A 23,737-nucleotide genomic window follows, 5' to 3' on the forward strand; every position below is an offset into this window, starting at 1 on the left:
CTAATGCACACTACATACAACAAAATAAGCAAAAATAAGGAAGTGAGGCTGACAGGATCTGTCCTAGACTAGAGTTATTCCACATGATCTGGTTCCTCTGCAATCAGACGGAAGTGCAGGAGCGGGTCAAGTACTTTGGGTTGATATTTCCAGGTTTACGTATTGCTGAATTAACTCAATTGGATACAACAAAGTTTATTGACCTGTTTAGGAAAAGCTCACAATGCAACATCCTGTTAGCATCAAAGACAGCAATGGAAGGGGAAGAATAAAGATGAAGAGAATGAGGAAAGAAAAAGCTTATTTTATTCCAATTTAAAGTACATCTTCATCTCCAGAACTACCACTCCATTAGATAATGATGTTGCAACAGAAACATTTTCTCTCAAATACAGAAAATAAAGAAATATATTTAAATAAATAATGCTAAACACAACAACTTCAACCAGCTACTTCTTGGCACAATGTACTGTATAATTTGCATACATATACTGGCAATGGTATAAATATAGTCTACTTTATGGTCTTTTTTCATCATAAGTCATTAAGGAGGGGAAATAAATAAAGAAATAAATGTACCTTCTGCATGACACATTTGTAAAAGTGCAAAAAACCTTACAGTACATGTGGCAGCAGATACACCTACTGATGACATTTTGACAAATATTTCAACATGCTCGTATGTGTTTGAGAGAACATGTAAAAAAGTAATGCCGAATGTACACAAAAAGAGACCAAACACGTATTTCCAAAGACACAAGTTGTGCCCAAGCTTCCATGTTCTTTAACAGTGTTGCTCATGGCATGGCAATGCTACCTTCGCATGAAATATTCAGTACATGTGACCACCGCTGCTAATACTCCATATTTGAACTCATATCAGTTGTTCAGTTGCTTGACCGTGGTGCTTTAGAATGACAAAACTAAAGGCACAGCCTCAGATCCAGTGTCTTTTATGCTGTACTCATCAAATCAATGTCGCATCTGAGAAAATTTCTGTATATTATTTCAGATAAGAGCATCACCCACTGTTTCATACTCCACGCCAGCCCTTTAATATCTGGGATCGATAATGTAGTATGTTTCATTTCTGTAATGTCTCATCTCTCCATAGCCATCTCTTTCATACACGTTTATTAGATCTTATTGCTATTGATCTGAATCTTTTCGTGTGCCGATTCTTAACATCTGTTTCCTTTTACCTTTTCATTGATGGAACACAAACACATCATTGTTACAGTGGATATAAATAGCGGTGAACGTTGTATCCCTGGCCTGACTGCCAGCTGACATGACATGCTCACCCCTATTGTGCCTCCTGTCCACTAGGGGCAGAGTGTGGAGAGTCCTCTCATAACGATAATCACTTTTGGCTCTCTGCCGCTTGCTTCGAAACATATTCAGCCTCTTACACGGTCACCTCTGTCTTACTGTTGGTTACAAAGTAGGGTTGTGTGGGTAGGTAATGATGGCTGCGGGCAGTGTGTAGCTCATTAACCTGCTCCACCGTGCACATCTTCCTAGGGCCATAGGTTTTGCGTCGGCCCGCAGTCTCTGCAGCCTCCCAGCTCCTCAGCATGCCGGGGTTTGCGATGGTATTGGAGCTGTAGGCCATTGCGGGATGGGCCACGTTGGGTTTAATGCTCTTGGGCTTCTGTCCATTTTGCTTGAGGCACGGGACATCTGTGACGTAGGAAGCTGTCGGCTCCACGTGCTCCATTCTGACTGGATGAAGTGGCAGGCTTCCCTTAGCCGCCAACTCGACCAAGTGGCGGTGTTGCTTGTTGAGGAAATCACCGTTGGCTTTGGCCGCTGAGAGCAAGATAGAGAGGAAGAGTGAGGGTAGTTGAGATATCATGAGAAATAAATTTGCTTTTAGATAAAAGAGTTTGATTTATACTCTATTCAGACCAAAAAATGTATTGATTGAAATTATGCTGCAAAAATAAGCAGTCACTGGGAGGTATTGAGGAAGAAGTAATATAGATGCTATTAGTCCTTAATGAAATTTTTACTTTAAAAAAATTAAACAGGACTGTTTTGATGCAACAAAACTGTAGTTAAGGTGAACAATGTGCCAACTGTAATGGCTATTTGGAAGTCATGGCAATTATGATAAAGACAGATAAAAGAGTCATATCATAATTTTTTTATCATTATTTTTTGTTTTATGTCTTTAGTTAGTTTTTGTTAGATTTTTATATTTTTTCTATTAATTCATATAAAAATAACAAACATACAAAAAACAGTATGACCCATTTGAATCTTAAATGAAAAATTCAATATATTGTTTATGACATGACATATTAAAATTGCAATGTAAACGGAAGTACATTACATTTACATTTAGTCATTGTCACAAACTCAGCCTCTGTGGCTCCCTCCGATCACCACCAGAGGGAACCATCTCCTGAGTACTAACATCATCATTCGGACTCCATTTCCCATGTCACCCCGTACCTGAGATTGATTACCTGCACAGGTGTTCCTCATCTACTAGCATATATAAACCAGTCATTCCCCTCTCTCAGTGTGAAGTCTTGTTCTTGCCCATGCAGACATTTCCGAGCATTATTCCCGTGTTTGATTTCCTGTTGCCGACTTGGACTGTTATATCGATTCTGAACGAACTCCGCCTGCCTTCTCTGACTCAGCCTGCCTTGTTAACCTGTTCTATTCTCTGTCTGCTGCCTGCCCTGACCCTCAGTCTGAACTGGGTTTATGATTCTGCCTTGTCTACGTTGTGTTTACCATCTGTGATTGACTTTTGCTTGTATGACTATTCTGTGGATCTAATAAAGCTGCACATGGATCTAACTGACAATGCCTCCTCGTTACAGTCATTTAGCAGACGCTTTTATTCAAAACCATTTACAAATGAGGACAATGGAAGCAATCAAAATCAACAAAAGAGCAATGATATGCAAGTGCTATAACAAGTCTCACTTAGTTTAACACAGTACACGTAGCAAGGATTTTTCAATTTTAAATTATATAATTAATAAAAAGAAAGCAGATATAATATAAAAAGAATAGAGAATTTTAGAGAATAGAGTTTTTTTTTTTTTAAGAAAACAAGCAGTTAGTAAATGAATAGAGTGCAAGTCTAAAAGGGGCAAGTTTTTTTTTTTTTTTTTAAGAGCAGAATTAGAATAGAGAGTGCTAGAGTTAGATGGTCAAATAAAGATGGCAGAGATGTGTTTTTAGCCAATTCTTGACAATGGCTAAGATTGAGATTGAGTTGGGCATGTCATTCCACCAGGAGGGAACAGAGTCTGTGAAAGTGATTTTGTGCCTCTTTGGGATGGCACAGTAAAGCGACGTTCACTTGCAGAATGCAAGCTTCTAGAGGGCTCATAAGACTGAAGTAGTGTATTTAGGTAAAGGGGAGCAGAGCCAGTGGTGGCTTTGTAGGCAAACATTAGTGCCTTGAATTTTATGCGAGCAGCTATTGGTAGCCAGTGCAAATTGATAAACAGATGTGTGACGTGCATTCTTTTAGGCTAATTAAAAATTAATCTTGCTGTAATGTTCTGGATTAATTGTAAAGGTTTGATAGAACTGACTGGAAACCTGCCAAGAGAGCATTGCAATAGTCCTGCCTGCAAAGAACAAGAGCTTGAACAAGGAGTTGTGAAGCATGTTCCCGAAAGAAAGGGCCTGATCTTCAAATCTATCAAATCTGCAGGACTAGGCAGTTTTAACAATGTGGTCTGAGAAAGTCAGCTGATCATCAGTCATAATTCCAAGGTTTCTGGCTGTTTTTGAAGGAGTTATGGTTGATGTGCCTAACTGGATGGTGAAATTGTGATGAAATGATGGGTTTGATGGAACCACAAGCAGTTCTGTCTTGGCAAGGTTGAGTTGAAGGTCCTTCATCCAGCAATAAATGTCAGTTAGACAAGCTGAGATGTGAAGTAGCAACAGAACTTTTTTTTCCCATATTGTGGCGAAAATATTATCTGATTATCCATCATTTGTTGATTGGATAGTCAAAATTAAGAATGCTTTTCTATAATGATATAGTATATAGATTATATAGAAAATATAGTAGGTCTCCTGTTTCAATGAAAGAATTATGACATTTTGATGACAAATTATGAGCTTAAAAAGTTGTATCCAAGCATGTGTTTTATTTTTTTAAAAGGACCTATTTTTCAATTGTTTCCTACTGGTGGAATGACATGCCCAACTCGATCCGAGCAGCTGAGACTTTAGCCATCTTCAAGAAATGGTTAAAAACACATCTCTTCCATCTATACTTGACCGTCTCACACTAGCAGTCTCTATTCTATTTCTATTTCTACGGTTCAAAAAGACATGATTGATTCAGTCAGTGTGGATGAACTTGACTGGTCTGCAGAAAGCCAAGTCCTGATCCCAACTGAACACCTCTGGTGTGACTTTAAATGCAGACCTTGAGCCAAAAACTCTTCACCAAACACCAATGACTTGTATAGACACTATAAGGACAAAAGAAAAAGAACAGAAAAAGCTAACACTAATTTTTCTTTAGAACAGAAAAAGGCACTAACAAAACTGTGGCAACAAAGATGGAAACATAATTCACGTATTTAAAAATTGTATTTCCATCTCTGTTGCAACAATTTTGGACGTTTCTAAAATGACAGTACCCTTATGTACAAGTCATTGGTGTTTGGTGACGAGTTTTTGGCTCAAGGTCTGCATTTAAAGTCACACCAGAGGTGTTCAGCTGGGATCAGGACTTGGCTTTCTGCAGACCAGTCAAGTTCTTCCACACTGACTGAATCAATCATGTTTTTTTGAACCGTGCCTTATACACAGAGGCACTGTCATGTTAGAATAGAACAGGGTCCTGTCCAAACTGTTGCTATAAAATTAGAAGCACACAATTCCCTAGAATATCATTATATGCTTAAACATTAAGATTTGTACTCATAGAAATTACTAAAGTAGTCAAACATGTTCATTAGAAGGGTGTGACCCAATATTTTTGGCAATATAGTGTATATTTACTGACATATAGCTTGAGACTTACTGATATAAAAAGTATAATTAAACTTTATTTGGAGTACTACTTGTGCACAATTTAAATTTCTTAATATTGAGCCTAAAATGTGTTTTAATGTCAATACTGATCAGGATTAGATGATCTTTGAGTAATATCGGTCTTTAAATGCAAGATATTTAAAGTGTATCTGATGTATATTTGCAATAGTTTGACTTTGGCACAATCAACTATACTTCAGTATATCTTTAGTTGGATTTCAGCACTACTTCCACACAATTAAAATGCATTAAGCACAAAATTAGTTGTTCCAGTATACCAGGTTAGTAAACTAAAAGTACAATTACAGGGTATTTTCATTAAGTACAGAAATATGTAAATGCATTTGTAGTATACTTAGCATGAAATAAACACATTTTAGAATATTTTTTTCATTAGGGAACACTAGCATTCTCTATTCTTTTTCTATTATATCTACGTGTTTTCTTTTTATTGTTTTTTTTTTTGTTTTAACTTGGTATGTGTACTGCATTAGTCACAGGACTTACACATTGTTGCTCTTATGTTGGTTTGATTGCTTCTATTGTCTTCATTAGTAAGTCACTTTGGATAAAAGCATCTGCTAAATGACTAAACGTAAATTTAAATGTAAAAAAAAAATAATAATAGAACATATGCACGAATGAATTGTTCACAATAAAAACATCTGGTACACAGTGCACTAGTAAGGTCAGTGACCCACCTTTCCTTCAGAAACATTAGCAACTGAACACATGAGTTTAGCACACAAGCAGTTAAGGTTTTCAATCTGTGGTCAGTTTGGCCTGTCACGCTCCTTTGGGAGATGCATCCTTTTACCAGGTGATATATGTTTGTAAAGGAATCATTACTCTTAGAGTACCAGGCATCCTAGTGTGACTTCCTTAGTCTGCTTTTGATGGTCGGCTGCTTTGACGACCTTGAAGATAAACTTTTCATGCTTAAAATGAGTTTGGTTTCGGTGTGATAATAAATCTTATTTATCGCTCATCTGCCCCTGTGGGAGAAGACGAAAACATCATGCACAGTGGACATTTTTCCACCGTTGCGCCGCTCACTATATCGGATACACGGATCATCACAACAGATGGGTGAATCAATTACAGTGCTCAACAGTGCACATCCTCAAGGGCCATAATCAAGATGAATCGTGGATTTGTAACTAGTACCCCCAGACAGAGTTCAAATATCTATCGGCTCGCAACTGCATGCATGGAGTTATTGCCATCAGGACCTCAAAGGGTTTTGGTGGGAGGATATTCTGGTACAGGCCTTTATTAGACGCTCCGCTTCTCTATGTCGGGTGGAAATCCAATTCTGTGACCTTAGAGATATGTTTGGGGGCTGAGAGAGAAGTATTGATTTGCAGAGTTGGGACTTATCAGCTCTAACAGTTCTGTACCTTTGAGAATTTTCATGGAGGAGGCAATTAAATAGGAAAAAATAACCATGACGCCAGAGGGTGAGTTTTCTTAGTTCTCATATGGTATATGGCATCCATGATGAGGTGAAATTAGAACATTTGGTAGGGGCAGGAAGGAAGCTTGAAGTTACTTCATAAATAGAGACGTAAAGATGCACCCTGAACCAGTTGAAAATCGATACAAATATGTGACGAATCAATTGGGTTGAGATTTTAAACTAATCGAGAGGAAGTTGGGTGTGGAAGTGTTACGAATCCTGGCCATGCACTTCAGTTTACTCACCACCAGAGGTCACCCGCTCACCACATGGACTTTTACACTACACAGCACACTGGACTCAATTTCCCACAATCCATTGCACTGACGACTTGCACAGCTGTTCACTATTTCGCCCACACCTGATCACCATTTCACAATCACCATCACTCTATTTAAGCCTGGGACTTGCTCTTGCACACCGCTGAGTATTGTTAGCCTAGTCTGCATACCAAGCGGTTTCCTGTTTTCTAGTCAGTTTTCCTGTGTTTTGATTCCTGCCCGAGTTCTTGGATTATTCTCTCTGCCTTGCCCTGTCTGGATTTTGTACGCTGATCGTCGACCCTCGCTTGCTCTAGGATTGCTCTTGTGTCTTGCCTCTGCCATACCTGTCTGCTGTTTATTGACCCTGCCTGTCTTGACCAATGTTTTATAATAAAGCTTTGCACATGGATCCGCACGTCTCACGTCTCGTCATCCCCGTAACAGAATACTCGGCCCCAAAAGGATCCAGCAGCTTTTCTGGTCGATGTTGGCCAAGTAGGGACCTGGCAGGTATGTTGCTAACCCTCAAGCAGGGAACACGATCCCTTGAGGATTATGTTAAGGACTATCTAAATTTGGCAAATGGCTCTGACTTGCCGGACTGTCTATTGATAGATTTTTTTTGTGAAGGCATTAACCAGCCGATTAAGTCACAATTAATCCGAGAGGGTCCCCGTTCGTCTTTTGTTCAGTTTCTGGACTTCGCTTTATTGATGGCTGGCTCAACATTCACTGTGGGGGTCAGGGAGGAACGAGACACCGCACCCAATTGTTTGATTAGAGCTGCGCAAGAGCCAAGTCGAGTCCCAGCCTACTTCAAAAAGCCAGAGTCTGCTCACGTCATGCCTGCCAAGCCAGAGTCTGCTCACGTCATGCCTGCCAAGCCAGAGTCTGCTCACGTCATGCCTGCCAAGCCAGAGTCTGCTCACGTCATGCCTGCCAAGCCAGAGTCACAGCACGTCTCAGTGCTCCAGCCAGAGTCACAGCACGCCTCCACCGAACTGCCAGAGGCTGTTACCACAGATTCAAGGTCAGTCCTTCGAGTTCTGATATCCAGTATGATGGACCCACCACTGATGTCGGTGCGAGTAGCTGGCATTCCCAGGGCCTCAACCCTGGCTGTTACAGAGACTGTTCCCCTGACCTCAGTGCTTCCCGTTATGGCGGTCGCCATTTTGAGTGTGTGGGCTGCACACTGTGCTCCTGAGGCCTCTCCTGTCCACGAGTCTGTTCCTGAGGTCTCTCCTGTTCACGAGTCTGCTCCAGTGCCTCCAGAGGTGGCGGCTTCTGCTGCAGAACCTCCCGAAGTGGTGGCACCTACTCCCGAATCCCGAGAATCCAGTTCTCATGTCACGGCCAGGAGTGCCGATCCCGAGAATCCAGTTCTCAAACTACGGCCAGGAGTGCCGATCCCGAATCCCGAGAATCCAGTTCTCAAGTCACGGCCAGGAGTGCCGTTCCCGAGCCTCAAGTGTCCGCGCTGCAAGAGCGCCCTCAAGTGTCCGCGCTGCAAGAGCGCCCTCAAGTGTCCGCGCTGCAAGAGCGCCCTCAAGTGCCCGCTCCTCCGGAGCGCCCCAAAGAGGCCGCCTGTGAACTCACGCCCGGTCCTGTCACGGCCATGGAGGCCATCTGTGAACCCTCGTCCTGGCCGATCACGGCCATGGAGGCCGTCTGTGAAGCTTCGTCCTGTCCTGCCACAGCCATAGAGACCGTCCGTGAACCTTCGACCTGCCCAGTCACGGCTCCTGTGACCATGGGGACTCTCCCTGTGTTGTCTATCTCTGTTCTCCCTGTGGTGTCTGTCTCTGTTCTCCCCAGATCCCTGATCCTGCCATGGCTTCCTGACCAGTCCGCTCTACCGTGGAGATCCTCTGCCCTGTCTACTCCACACTGGTGGGCTCTGGCTCTGTCTGCTCCGCGGTGGTGGTCAGCTGTCTGGCTCTGGGGGTCTCCTGCTCCACCCAGGTGCGCTCTGGTCCTGTCCTGCCCTGCCCTGCCACGGCTCCTGAGACCATGAAGGCTCTCTCTGTGTTGTCTGTCTCTGCTCTCTCTGTGTTTTCTGTCCTTGTTCTCCCCAGATCCCAGTCTCTGTCATGGGTTCCTGCCCTGTCTGCCTCCCTCTGGTGGTCCTCTGCTCGGGTCTGGTGGTCCACTGCTCCGCCCTGGTGGGCTCCGGTCTCGCCTGCTCCGCTCTGGTGGGCCCTGGTTTCGCCTGTTCCGCCCTGGTGGGCTCCGCCCTGGTGGGCTCCTGTTCCGCCTGCTCCGCCCTGGTGGGCTCCTGCGCCATCTGGCTCCACCCTGGTTTCCTGCCCTGCCGGCTCTGCCTCGATCCCCGGCCTCTGCACTTCCGCAGGGATCTGGCCCTCCATCCCTCCCCCTGTTCCGCCTCCGCTCCACCGCCCTCCTTGATTGTATCGGAGCGTCTAGAAGCCGCTCCTTGGGGGGGGGGGGGGCTATGTTACGAATCCTGGCCATGCACTTCAGTTTACTCACCACCAGAGGTCACCCGCTCACCACATGGACTTTTACACTACACAGCACACTGGACTCAATTTCCCACAATCCATTGCACTGACGACTTGCACAGCTGTTCACTATTTCGCCCACACCTGATCACCATTTCACAATCACCATCACTCTATTTAAGCCTGGGACTTGCTCTTGCTCACCGCCGAGTATTGTTAGCCTAGTCTACATACCAAGCGTTTTCCTGTTTTCTAGTCAGTTTTCCTGTGTTTTGATTCCTGCCTGAGTTCTTGGATTATTCTCTCTGCCTTGCCCTGTCTGGATTTTGTACGCTGATCGTCGACCCTCGCTTGCTCTAGGATTGCTCTTGTGTCTTGCCTCTGCCATACCTGTCTGCTGTTTATTGACCCTGCCTGTCTTGACCAATGTTTTATAATAAAGCTTTGCACATGGATCCGCACGTCTCACGTCTCGTCATCCCCGTAACAGGAAGTTTATATGAATGTATCACTGAAGGGAACTTACTGTCTTTAGAAAAGTTTAGATTGTATTTTCTTTTGGATTTTAATGAGTTTTTCTGAGTTTTCTATTTTAAGGCAGTGGCTATTTTGCTAAGTGTAAATAGTGATAGATGCTATTTACACTAAGTACAGATAGCTATAGATTCTATTTACACTGTTAAAATACTACTTTATACTACTTATTGCAAATAGTGGCAATTATCTGCACCTCAGTATTGGAGTACATTATAAAACCGTATGCAATAATAACGTATTGAGTGTAAATAGTTTTAAATCAAATTATGAAATGGATGCCACCTTATTGGGACAATAAAGGCCTCCTTACACCTACCCTAAACCGACTCGATACTTTATTTTCAACTTTTTGATGATTTCCTTAATTTTTATTGAAAATGTTTTCCGATGCGATATGAGATTTGACAAGGGACAAATGAAAAATTCGGGTCGATCGCGTCAGAAAGCACGCACCTTCTCATTTATACCACTGAACCTGATGCTGAATGAGTGTCTTTTTTTATTGTTGACTAACCCAATCACACATTGGTGGGAGGAGTTAGTGTAAATAGCCTTTGCCAACAAGATATAAGTATAAATAGACACTCCGTTTGTTTAAATGTTAAAATATTTTATAGTTAAATGAATTTAGAATTTCACAGTCTAGTGCTATCTAATGAAACGGTCAGGTTTACTTCAGGTGGGTTGTAAAGATTTCAAGTTAATACAAAAAGAAAATATTTAATGTATTAGTTTGATTTCGGTTTTTCATAGTTATGTTTTTTTCAGTAGCCTGTATATACTATATACACTGTTTAAGTTTGGAGTTTTATTTTATTTTATTTTAATCCGGCAATGACACATTAAATTGCTCAATAATGGCAGTAAAGACATTTATTGTCACAAAATATTTCTATTTAAAAAACATTTTGTTCTTTTGAACTTTGCATTTCCACAAACAAAATATTAAGCACATAATTTTAACACTGATAATACAACCCGAATTCCAGAAATGTTGGGACGAAATGTTGGGACTACAAGAATTTCAAATCACATGAGCCAATATTTTATTCACAATAGAACACAGATAAAATAACAAATGATTAAACTGAGAAATTTTACAATTTTATGCACAAAATGAGCTCATTTCAAATTTGATGCCTGCTACAGGTCTCAAAATAGTTGGGACGGGGGCATGTTTACCATGGTGTAGCATCTCCTCTTCTTATCAAAACAATCTGAAGACGTCTGGGCATCGAGGTTATGAGTTTCTGGAGTTTTGGTGTTGGAATTTGGTCCCATTCTTGCCTGATATAGGTTTCCAGCTGCTGAAGAGTTCATGGTCGTCTTTGACATATTTTTCGTTTAATGATGTGCCAAATGTTCTCTATAGGTGAAAGATCTGGACTGCAGACAGGCCAATTCAGCACCCGGACTCTTCTACTACGAAGCCATGCTGTTGTAATAGCTGCAGTATGTGATTTTGCATTGTCCTGCTGAAACACACAAGGCCTTCCCTGAAATAGACGTCGTCTGGAGGGGAGCATATGTTGCTCTAAACCCTTTATATACCTTTCAGCTTTCATAGTGGCTTCCAAAACAGGCAAGCTGCCCATACCGTGTGCACTTATGCACCCCCATACCATCAGAGATGCTGACTTTTGAACTGAACGCTGATAACACGCTGGAAGGTCTCCCTTCTCTTTAGCCCAGGGGAAACGGTGTCTGTGATTTCCAACAAGTCAAATTTGGACTCATCTGACCATAGAACACTTTTCCACTCTAAAACAGTCCATTTTAAATGACCCTTGGCCCACAGGACACAACGGCGCTTCTGGACCATGTTCACATATGGCTTCCTTTTTGCATGATAGAGCTTTAGTTGGCATCTGCTGATGGCATGGTGGATTGTGTTTACCGACAGTGGTTTCTGGAAGTATTCCTGGGCCCATTTATAAATGTCAATGACAGAATCATGCCAACGAGTGGTGCAATGTCATCTGAGGGCCCGAAGACCACGGGCATCCAACAAAGGTCTTCGGCCTTTTCCCTTACACACAGAGATTTCTCCAGTTTCTCTGAATCTTTTAAAGATGTTATGCACTGTAAATGATGAGATTTGCAAAGCCTTTGTGATTCGACATTGAGGAACGTTGTTTTTAAAGTATTCCACAATCTTTTTATGCACTCTTTCACAGATTTCAGAGCCTCTGCCCATCTTTACTTTTGAGAGACTCTGCCTCTCTAAGACATCCCTTTTATAGCTAATCATGTTACAGACCTGATGTCAATTAACTTAATTAGTTGCTAGATGTTGTCCCAGCTGAATCTTTTCAAAATTTCTTGCTTTTTCAACTTTTTTGAGACCTGTAGCAGGCATCAAATTTTAAATGAGTTCATTTAGTTGGATAAAAGTGTAAAATTTCTCAGTTTAAACACTCTATGCTCTATTGTGAATAAAATATTGGCTCATGTCATTTGAAAGTCTTTTAGTTTTCATTTTATTCAAATTTAAAAAACGTCCCATTTCAGGAATTCGGGTTGTAATAAGAAATGTTTCTTGAACACCAATCATCATATTAGAATGATTTCTGAAGGATCATGTGACACTGAAGACTGGAGAAATGGCTGTTAAATCACATTTTAAGATGTATTCAAATAGAAAACAGTTATATATATACACACACAAACATATGTTAAGTTTTGCTGAGATATTTTTTAAAGCTTCCAAGTGAATGGAGGTCAACTGTAATGAAGTACAGTGACTCCCCTTCAATACAAATCCAGTGATAAAACATCTCTCAAAGCCTCTCATTCTGGGATTCATTAATCATTTGTAAAATATAGTAAATGCTATGTTCAATAAGAGGAATAATTTATGAGTTTTGCACAGGAAAGATCCACACGAGAGTATAACACCAACATGCTAAAAATTATCCTTTTGAGTGTACATCCTTACCCACAGCCTTCAGTGAGGCATATTTGTTGAGCTCTTTTGACAATTGCTGTTGCTCATAGACATGGGACAGCTGGCTGAGGGCTGGATACGGGTGCGTTTGCATCATGTTGTTTATCTGGCCACCTTCTGCAAACAAAACAAAATATTGTTAAAGGGTTGCATCATTATTTTGTTTTAATTTACAGCATTTTCTTAGTCATCCCTAATAATATGTCTTGCTTGCTGCTGACTAACGTTACTTGGGATTCGCTTGCCACTGATAACAAAAGAGAAACAGACAACTAAAGGCTCTAAAACTTTCTGTACATACAGGCAGGCGAAAAAAGAATCAGACTGAACGGATCCGATAACGAGCTGTTTGATGTGTGTGTGCGACTAGTGTCACAACCCGGTCCAATCTGCCTCCTGTGATGAAGTGAAGTGACATACTGCCAAGTATTCCATACTCGGAATTTGTGCTCTGCATTTAACCCATCCAACGTGCACACACACAGCACTGAACACACACACACACTGTGAACACACACCCGGAGCAGTGGGCAGCCATTTATGCTGCGGCGCCCGGGGAGCAGTTGGGGGTTCGGTGCCTTGCTCAAGGGCACCTCAGTCGTGGTATTGAGGGTGGAGAGAGCGCTGGACATTCACTCCCCCCACCTACAATCCCTGCCGGCCCGAGACTCGAACCCGCAACCTTTGGATTACGAGTCCGACTCTCTAACCATTAGGCCACAACTTCCCCTAAATGATGTGACAGTTAAAGAATAAGCTATGGTATGTATATACAACTGGTCCCATTGATTTCCTCCCTTGACTTCCTCTGGTTCATAGAGATGAATTGTCAGCGGGTGAGGTGTCAGAGGTGTAACCTGCGTGACAGAGCTGTCAGCGCAGAGCTCCTGTTGTGACTAATTAATCACTTAGCCCTGCAGCAGGGTTGCTGACACACGTCTGTACTGAGTGCGTGCAGTGAGTCATACCACACCAGACATCGCACAGATTACTGCTCAACAGAGCTTCAGAAAACAATATAGACTACTATACACACATTAGCGCTTGTGTTCTCTAATGTTTTTGTCAAATAATAACAGATTATTTGTCTTTGTTTTGCCAAAGCGTGTGAAAAATATTATTTATTTGCTAATAGTACATCGTTATTTTCAGTTACGTAATGTTCAAAATTGGATGACTCGGGGAAAGATATTGAATGCTTTGAGTGCACAGACTCGTACTGTGCAAACTTCACATGAATGTCTTGACTGATGTACACTACAGTTCAAAAGATTTTTTAAAATAAAATTAATACTTTTATTCATAAAGCATGATTTTTTTTTTGCTCAAAAGATTTCAAAGTAATGTTTTAGATAAATGTTATTTTAAACTTTCTATTAATCAAAGAATCCTGAAAAAAATATTATCATGGTTTTCACAAAAATATTAAGCCGAACAACTGTTTTCAACATAATAAAAGCAGACTAGCATATTTGAATCATTTCTGAAGGATCATGTTACATCAGAGGAATAATTTGCATCGTAAAATATTTACATTAAGTGGCTTTAACTCTCATGTACTTACATCAAAAAATAAAAATAAATAAATAATAAAGGTAACACTTTATTTTAAGGTGTCCTTGTTACACGTTATATGTACTTACTATTATAATAACACTAAATTATGCAAGTAATTACATGCAAGTAACCCTAAGCCAAAACCTAATCCTAACCCTAAGCATATAGTAAGTACATGTAATTAATATTACTTAATAGTACTTAAATGCATAATTACACTGTAACAGGGACTCCTTAAAATAAAGTGTAACCAAAATAAAAAATAAAAAAATAAGTACAATGTACTTATTGTGTTCATATTGTATTGTAAAACACTTTTGCTGCTATTGAGTTGGGATACGGTTAAGGAAAGGTTTGGTGCTTATCTGAAACTAATTACAGATGCAATTACATGCAGGTATTTTTAAAATAGAAGTACAATGTAAAACATGTATGTACACGATAAGTACACTGTACCAAATGATTCATTTAAATATAAGTACATGGAAGTTAAGGCCACAATATAAAATTGGACCAAAGACATTTAGCTTTGATGAGAATAAGAGACTTATTTGAAAATTTTTGAAAACTTTTCAACATTTATGTGATTCTTCAATTAGAGTCCCAATTGTGTCCACTTAGGGGAAGTCGTGGCCTAATGGTTAGAGAGTCGGACTCGTAATCGAAAGGTTGCGGGTTTGAGTCCCCGGCCGGCATTGTAGGTGGGGGGAGTGAATGTACAGCGCTCTCTCCACCCTCAATACCACGACTGAGGTGCCCTTGAGCAAGGCACCGAACCCCCAACTGCTCCCCGGGCGCCGCAGCATGGCTGCCCACTGCTCCGGGTGTGTGTTCACGGTGTGTGTGTGTGTGTGTGTGCGCGTGCATTTGTTCACTACTCACTGCTGTGTGTGTGCACTTGGATGGGTTAAACGCAGAGCACCAATTTCGAGTATGGGTCACCATACTTGACAATACGTCACGACTTTACTTTTTTTTTAAATTATTTATAATTTCATTTTAATCTAGTTTTAAAAGACAGTTAGCTATAAACTTTTTTTTATTCAGTCTCTTTTAATTATAAATTTTCATTGTCACTCATTTGGAATATATATATATATATATATGTGTGTGTGTGTATGTGTGTGTGTGTGTGTGTGTTTTGCCCATGTCTTAAAGTCTTACACTGCTACTATTAACTTTTAATTTCCAACAGGCAAGGGCTAAGTGTCCTCATCCCGGTCCTCAGATCTGTGCCCTCTTCCTTGACCTCAGGCAAACTGTAAGTGGCAAGATGAGCACATAATAGTATCAGCAGTGGGCCATAACACACCAAGTATGTATTTCAAGTTTGGTGAGGTCAAAAAACCAAATAAACTTCACAAAACCAGAAGAAGCACATATACAATAATAAAAAAGACATAAACACCTATTTTTTGAACATTTGTTGGATTTTAGGCCAAAACGTTCCTGTTAACCATACATGCTGTTCATTTTGTACACCACAGATTTTGCGGCCTACTCTTTTGAAAATTTGACAGAAGTAGCAGATAAGTGGGAGTGATCCCATGCTTGGTTCTATTCAATTTCTTGGGTATCTTAGTGTTTGTTTTGTTTTGTGTAAGAAGCTGACTCATCTCCACTGGGAGAACTTCCTCCCAAGTGTTTTGTTGCAAATTGCCTTTACACCATCTTCTCCTTGTGCTATCGCTCTCGCCATGGCAACACAAGTGTTTGTGCTCTGTTTGCAGTGCAAAAAGCCAGCCTCTTGTATGGTTTCCACCACCCACGTGCTATGAAATCTCAGTGTTTACAATTGATGGACCTGTTTGTTCTCATGTTTTTAAATACCCCATCTTTACTAGCCCACCGAACAAAGACACATTAACACGCATTAATTAGCAATTGTTTTCTGCTGCTGAGGAGAAAGATGGTTTTGCTGGGATCACATCCAACTTTGCAATTGGTGGACTGCAGTGTGATGGAGCGGGTTTAAATACAGGCATGTAAACAGCCCATCACAGCCCACAGTGGATAATCCCTGTCAAGTGGATCTAATACAGACCTGTAGGGGCGATTCTAGGATTTTAGTCTAAGTGCGCTCAGCTTCCGACCTGAACATGAGCTCATGTAGCTCAGAGGAACTTTTCTTTCTTGAGGTCTGAGAGGTTGCGATTACAATGTGTCAGCCAGTCTTTATGGGAGTATTTGTTTGTATTTTATTTTATTTTCTGTGACACATCACTAACAGCTGTGTGATATCACCTATATATCCAGGTCTGCTTTGACTGGAGGGAAGGAGGCTGGTGTGAAGTTTCACCCTTCAGTGAAATGACAGCTTACAGCAGTTGCTGTTTTCAGCAAATTTGAAGAGAGATGAGTTTGTCACAGTTTTTGAGTGAGGTAATGAGTTAAAAGAATAAATATAGTTTATGCACTTGCCTGCTATATTTATCTAGTGGAAATGTATGCATGTATATAAATAATGCATGTGTATCAAGGCCCAACAATAAGAATACTGCGCTGGCCCTGGAGAGAGTTTATGATAGTTTATTATAATTTATAGATTTTGCACATTTTTTTTTACAACTTTTTTTAAAATAATGAGAATTTTAGTTAGCTATTTAAAAAAAAAAAAAAAAAAAATTAAAGCAACACTTTTCTATAGGGACCAATTCTTATTATTAACTAGCTGCTTATTAGCATGCCTATTATTAACATATTGGCTGTTTATTAGTTCTTATATGGCGAGAATTGGACCTTCAATTAAAGTGTGACCAAAAATAATGTTTACATACATCTTGTAGAATCTGAAAAATTTTAATAATTTTACCAAAATAACAGATATTTACAAATATCTGTTATTGTATATATATTGTATTTATTTAGCCCACAAAGGCAAAATAATATAGCTGAATTTACACAGATGACCCCATTCAAATGTTACCCATTTGTTACCTGGAAGTACTTGGCAGTTCAACTGCTTACTGTTCTACAGAAAATCTTCCAGATCCTGTACTGTCTTTGGTTGTCCAGCATCTTCTGCATATTTAAACACTTTCCAGTAAAGACTGCATGATTTAAAAAAAAATCACACTGAGAACAACATAGGGGACACAATGATGCAAACATTTACTGATGCTCAAGAAGTCAACACTGTGCATTAAAAGCTGGGGGTGAAAACTATTAAACAGGATGGATGTGTATAATTTTGTTTTGTAAAAAGTAGTTTAAAATGTACTGTATATCATTATGACTGCATCTCAGAAAGTAAATAATAAGATAGATGTTTCTCAGAAGACAAATTAAGTACAATTTGCACTGATCATTCAAAAAAGTTTCAGTCCTCTCCTCAGCTCTTAATGCATCATGTTGCCTTCTTGAGTATCAGTGAATGTTTGCTCCTTTTGTTAACAATAGATGTGTACAAATCAAACTTATTTGAACTTTTAAATTGGTTTATTTGTATAAATTCAGTTGTTATTTTGTCTTGTGGACTACTGTATATGTGACCCAGGACCACAAAACCAATCATAAGGGTCAATTTTTTCGAAATCTGAAAGCTGAATAAATAAGCTTTCCATTGATGTTGTCACAGAATGGCCCGTCTTCCCCGTCACTCATCACTGTCACCTGTTTGTGTTCAATCATCACCCGCACCTGCACCTCATCAATCTCCAATCACCACGCTCATAAAACCTTCGCCTGCGAGGCGAAGAACGTTCCGTCCGCGGTGAAGATGGTTCCGCCACCCGTGGCTAAGATGGTTTCGCCACCCACTAAGTGGGTTTCCCCGACACTGAATGGGGGTTTATTGGATGAGGCACTTCCCCGGGAATTCTCAGCTCCCGTCCTCTCCCCAGTACACGCTCCTCGCAAGTGCCTTCCAGTGCCTGCTCCTCGCAAGCGCCCTCTAGTGCCAGTGCCTTCCATTGCCTGCTCCTTGTCTGCGCCCACCAATTCCTGCACCTCGCAAGTGCTCACCGGAGTCCCCGCTGGTTCCGCCCAGCCGTCCTGAAGTCCCTGCTGGTTCCGCCCAGCCGTCCTGAAGTCCCCGCTGGTTCCGCCCAGCCGCCCGCGCTGCAAGAGCGCCCTCAGGAATCCGCGCTTACAGAGCGCCCCCGAGAATCCAGTTCTCAAATTACGGCCAGGAGTGCCGATCCCGATCCCCGAGAATCCTGTTCTCAAGCCACGGCCAGGAGTGCCGATCCCGATCCCCGAGAATCCAGTTCCCAGACCACGGCCAGGAGTGCCGATCCCGATCCCACAGAGTTCGCTCCTCCAGAGCGCCCCCTAGAGCCCGCTCCTCCTGAGCGTCCCACGGAGCCCGCAGCTCCAGTATGGCCCTTTGTGGGGAACATTTCCCAAAGAAATTTTTTGGGGGGGGCTATATACCTGTAATCCTGGTAGCCATAGTGGCCTTGCTAGGGACATTGGTCACTATGGCTCAATCCTCATGGCCTCATGATTCCCTTTGGGCTTCCCAAAAAATATGGCCATGGCTGCCCAAGCTCCCTGATCTGCCATGGCTGCCCAAGCTCCCAGATCTGCCATGGCTGCCCAAGCTTCTTGATCCGCCATGGCTGCCCAAGCCTCCTGTCCCGCCATGGCTCCCCGAGTCTCCTGATCCGCCATGGCTCCCCGAGTCTCCTGATCCGCCATGGCTCCCCGAGTCTCCTGATCCGCCATGGTCTCCCGAACCTCCTGATCCGCCCTGGATGACCTTCCTAGGTCTAGGTCCTCCTCTGACATCCAGGGCGCCCACCCTCCCTCCCCGGTATTGTTGTTACGTCGCGGACGCGCCGTCCGGGAGGGGGAGGTAATGTCACAGAATGGCCCGTCTTCCCCATCACTCATCACTGTCACCTGTTTGTCTTCAATCATCACCCGCACCTGCACCTCATCAATCTCCAATCACCACGCTCATAAAAGCACTTCCCTCAGTTCACTTCATTGTCCGATCTTGAAGTGACGTAGCTAGGACCTAAGCTGACAGTATCACAAGGCTGGCATTGCTACATGGATCATCTACGCTCTTCTGAAAGCTGAGTATAGATACCTGTGAATACTTACCTGTCATTACTCACCTTCTGCCTTGTCCTCTTCCAGTCATCCTCCTCGTCTGTCCCCGGTGGCTTGTTTGAATCCTCGTGCGTCTCTAACGCTCTGACGCTGCCAATCTCCAGGATCTTTCAAGACAGAGACGTACTGTGACATTCCTCTTACTTTAACCTCACGGATTGATACTCACCAAGTCAGAAGAAACTTCACTATTGCTGATTGCTGCTCACATCGTAAATAAACACCTTGTGATTTCACTTACCTTCTGTGTCTGACCAGTTCCGTTACAGATGTATGGTTTGGTTTCCATTGATGTATGGATGCATGATCTTTTTTCTTAATGTACTAATGATTTTTGGCATAAAAGAAAAATCAATAATTTTGGCCCATACAATGTATATTTGGCTATTGTTACAAATATATCCCAGCAACTTAAGACTGGTTTTGTGGTCCAGGGTCACATATGTAAACATCTGTTATGTGAAATAGCTTTTGAGAACAACAGTACTAAATAAAGAAAAAAAACATGCAAATTGATCCCTCTTATTTTCTTAAAATTATTAACATTTTGCAGAATCTGCAAGGTGTATGTAAACATGACCACAACTATACTCTGTTTAAATGGCAGGGGCACGATTTATTACATTTATTTTGTGTTTTAACGGACTTGATTAACTTGACCAGCACTGTTTGGCACTATTAATAACACCCATTCAAAGAGACAGATATCAGCAGAGGTAGAATAGAAGTATAAGCTGCTCAGAGAAAGTTAGGTCAATTCATTTTAAATGTGAGAAGATGGCACAATCCTGTGAAACTGCTGCGGATTAGCGATAGAGAAGAGAGTGTGTATGAAAGCTGTTTGCTTCAGGATCTGCTATTGTGCTCTAAATGGGCTGGCCTGAGGATGGCAGAACGTTTGCTTTCTTTAAAAATGAGGTCAAAGTGCACTTGATCATATAGGTTTGCTTTTAGTGCTGGACCTCTTGCCTTCTGAGTACAGCTACTCCACACTGCATGACACATGACAAGAGGAGAATGATAATGTGTAATTTTATGCACACTTACTGGTCAAAAGTTTGGAATAATTAAGATTAAAAAAAGTCAATAAATGTCAACAAAATGAAGTCACTTATACTCACAAAGGCTGCATTTGATGAAAAATAAAGTAAAAATAGCATTACATTTAAATCAGCCATTTTCTTTTTGAATATATATATTTACTTTTTTAAAATCTTAATTATTCCAAATTCTTTTTTTTATTACTTTTTTTTTATATAATGGCAAAGCTGAATTTTCATCAGCCAGTACTCTAGTCTTCAGTATCGCATGAATACTGCAAAAAGAATCATGGTTTCCCAACATATTTGACAATAATAATAAGAACCATTATTAATAATTGAGCAACACTAAAAAATGAATGATAACTGAGCAGCAAATCAGCATATCAGAATACTTTCTGAAGGATCATGTGACACTAAAGACTGGAGTAATGACTGCTGAAAATTCTGCTTTGCTACCACAGAAATAAATTACATTTGAAATTATATTAAAATAGAAAACAGTTCTCAAGTTGTAATAATATTCCATATTTTTACATTTTGATCAAATAAATTAAAAAAAGACTTATTTTAAAAACATTAAAAATGCATACATTGACATGATTCCACTTGACTATGACTGGAGGTTTAACTAACATGATCAAATAGATAAATACTGATAAAAAGATCAGTTTTTACACAAAGGGTAAGATGACAATTCAGTATACAGTAAAAACTTATTAAATATCCATAAACTTGCCAACACTTTTAGAGAGTGTGAGATTGGACTGCTTGGTGTTATAAACACTGATGTCCTCATTATCCACTCCATATGTTTGTGTGGTTTGTAGTGCTCATTAGACATGCAGGATGCTGCCTCTCATGAGAGAATGCCACAGAAATCCACACAGAGTCATAACCAACAACCTACAATTGCCACCGTATTGTTGCATTTCAAACTGACAAAAGATGAAGCACGATATATTTCAGATCCACCGAGCTGATATGAGAAAAGTGTGAATCAAAAATGAGAAACAGGCGGGCACTCAAAATGACAAAATCTGATTGTAAAAATAATTTTTTAGTTCAGATTTTTTCCTCACCACAAAAATGAAAAACAGTAGCAATTTATAAATATATAAAAAAATATATTTATGTAAGTGAGTTTTTTCATTTTAAAAAATATGTAACTGTAATTAGAAGCCCATTCTTATTCTGTGAAAATAATTCAGATCCATTGAAAGTACAACAAATGAATAAAACAACTTGTTTTGCACTTACACAAAAAAAGAGATCCAAAATGTTTCAGGGTGCCTAACCCATGAAAAAAAGAGATAATCTCTTAAGAAAATAAATGAATATATGCCTCTATAAACATCTGTCTAGATTACAAACAGCCAATTGACCATTTTGATGGATGATATGAGTGAAACAACATTGGATTTTGTCTTTACATTCTGTATGTTCAAGGCCACGTAATGGACGTTGGTTCTGAAGGTGATGTATTACAGGTTTGAAAAACGACTCCTCATATTACAGTATGTAAGGAAAGATCCAGGCACCACCTGAACACCACTGATAGTCTAAATGCTCCACTGAGTCAGATAAAGAACCACCCAAATATCATTCAGCTAACTAAATCCCCTTGAAAATCGCCCGTCTTTTTTGTAAGAATGCAAAGGTTTGCAGAACAGCGTTCGCCTCAGTCATGTCACCCTGTCTCGTTCCAGCACCCTTAATACTTTATTGGCCTGAAAAATAAGCTTTTATTAGATGTAGCACCTTAAGTTATGCATGGGTGTTTTCCTTCACGTATCTGGGTCAACAGCCTCTTGTGTGTCTAAAACAGCAGATAAACACCGCCAGACTTTACACTGATGGACAGCGCTGTTATAATAGGCCTGAGGATATTAAAGAAAATGATTACACTTTCGTTTGTCAGCTTCTGCTATGCAATTTCTGATGAGAAAAGTCAAAATTTCTCCACTCTCCAGGAAACACTTGAATCAAGAGGATAGCCATCAACTGAATGGGACAGCAGACATGTTGTATACGTACCCTATGTTCACTGCAGCTGCTGATTCGTAAAATGTCACCAGTTTGATTGGAGAGATCTATCAGTTCTTGTTAGATGCACGATGGGTGGATTTGATCGCCCTTCCACCTTTGATTTGGGGTTTTGTGATAAACGTGATGTTAAATGAGACTCACAGAGGTAGGGGATCTATCTATCTATCTATCTATCTATCTATCTATCTATCTATCTATCTATCTATCTATCTATCTATCTATCTATCTATCTATCTATCTATCTATCTATCTATCTATCTGTCTGTCTGTCTGTCTGTCTGTCTGTCTGTCTGTCTGTCTGTCTGTCTGTCTGTCTACCTCTCTAGCCTTTCATTATGCTGGGGCGCAAGCCCACCCCATTGAAATCGTGTCCATATTTTGATACTCTTTTTTTAATACTGTTTTGGATAAAATCTTTACCTGCAGCAATGAGTCTTTCACAAATTTATATCTGCATATTTTAAAATGTTTTTAAAAACTTTCAAACAAGCTTTTGTCAGCATTCAATTGAATGATTTATTTTAGTTTAATTGAATTTTAGTTTATTTTAAATGCTTTTCCTTACATTTAAATTTGAATGGTAATTCTGCATCCTCTTCAGTTCAGTAAATCATAATTTAAAAGGCATTCTCAATTAATGTACACAAATATCCCTTACTCTGCCATCTGTGGGCATAACTGACGTTTATCGCATCGGGCAAATTTTGTGAATAAGATGCAATCTTATGCTTAATTTACATAGAAAGCGTGAGTTTTGTTTTCTGCTGAATAGAATGACAGTTTTTCAATTTAAATACTCACACCACAGCACTATTTAATAGTGCAGAGTATTTAATGATTGGTTAAACTCTGTTGCACTGAAATACCGTAAGTGAAGCAAAAGTGACGCAACAGTGAATTCGACCCAGGATCTTGTTTACATTGCTAGACCAGAGCGAAAACCACAAAAATTAGAAGATTTTGAGATTTCTGCTGGTGGAGAAAAACGGATTTGCATCTGCTTTGCCATCTGTCTGTCAATCAAACCTATGCCATCTGTTTGATACCCCCATTTATTACTATTAATACATTTACTATGATTTATCTTTGTGTAACCATCCGCTGCGTCTGCATCTGTCTGAAAATCCCCAGACTCCTCAGAGTGTTTTGAGGTTCAATATGTCAAGGTTATCACAAAGCACATAGACTGAGAACAAGTCAACAATGTGACTATAAGATACCGTTCTAGTTTCTCATTAAAGATGCAGGAGGGTATTTCGGGGGCTGCACATCCCTCTGGGATGGAAGCGGCAGAAGGGCATCTGAGCTTGCAAGTGATATCTTCTACA

At 40.6% G+C, this 23,737-nt stretch overlaps 1 protein-coding gene across 1 annotated transcript in view; it reads right to left on the reverse strand.

Moving 5' to 3' along the window:
* Positions 1–1,408: 1,408 nt before the first annotated feature.
* Positions 1,409–23,737, reverse strand: part of LOC306851896 (protein shisa-9A) — a gene marked incomplete at both ends in the record, with an annotated part of 39,643 nt that continues 17,314 nt past the window's right edge. Inside the window, 2 exons of the mRNA XM_079388389.1 lie at positions 1,409–1,812; positions 12,694–12,819. Coding sequence (XP_079244515.1) covers positions 1,409–1,812; positions 12,694–12,819 — 530 coding nt within the window. The remainder of the gene's footprint in view (positions 1,813–12,693; positions 12,820–23,737) is intronic.

Source organism: Barbus barbus, assembly GCF_936440315.1.
Source record: "Barbus barbus genome assembly, chromosome: 32".
NCBI lineage: Eukaryota > Metazoa > Chordata > Actinopteri > Cypriniformes > Cyprinidae > Barbus > Barbus barbus.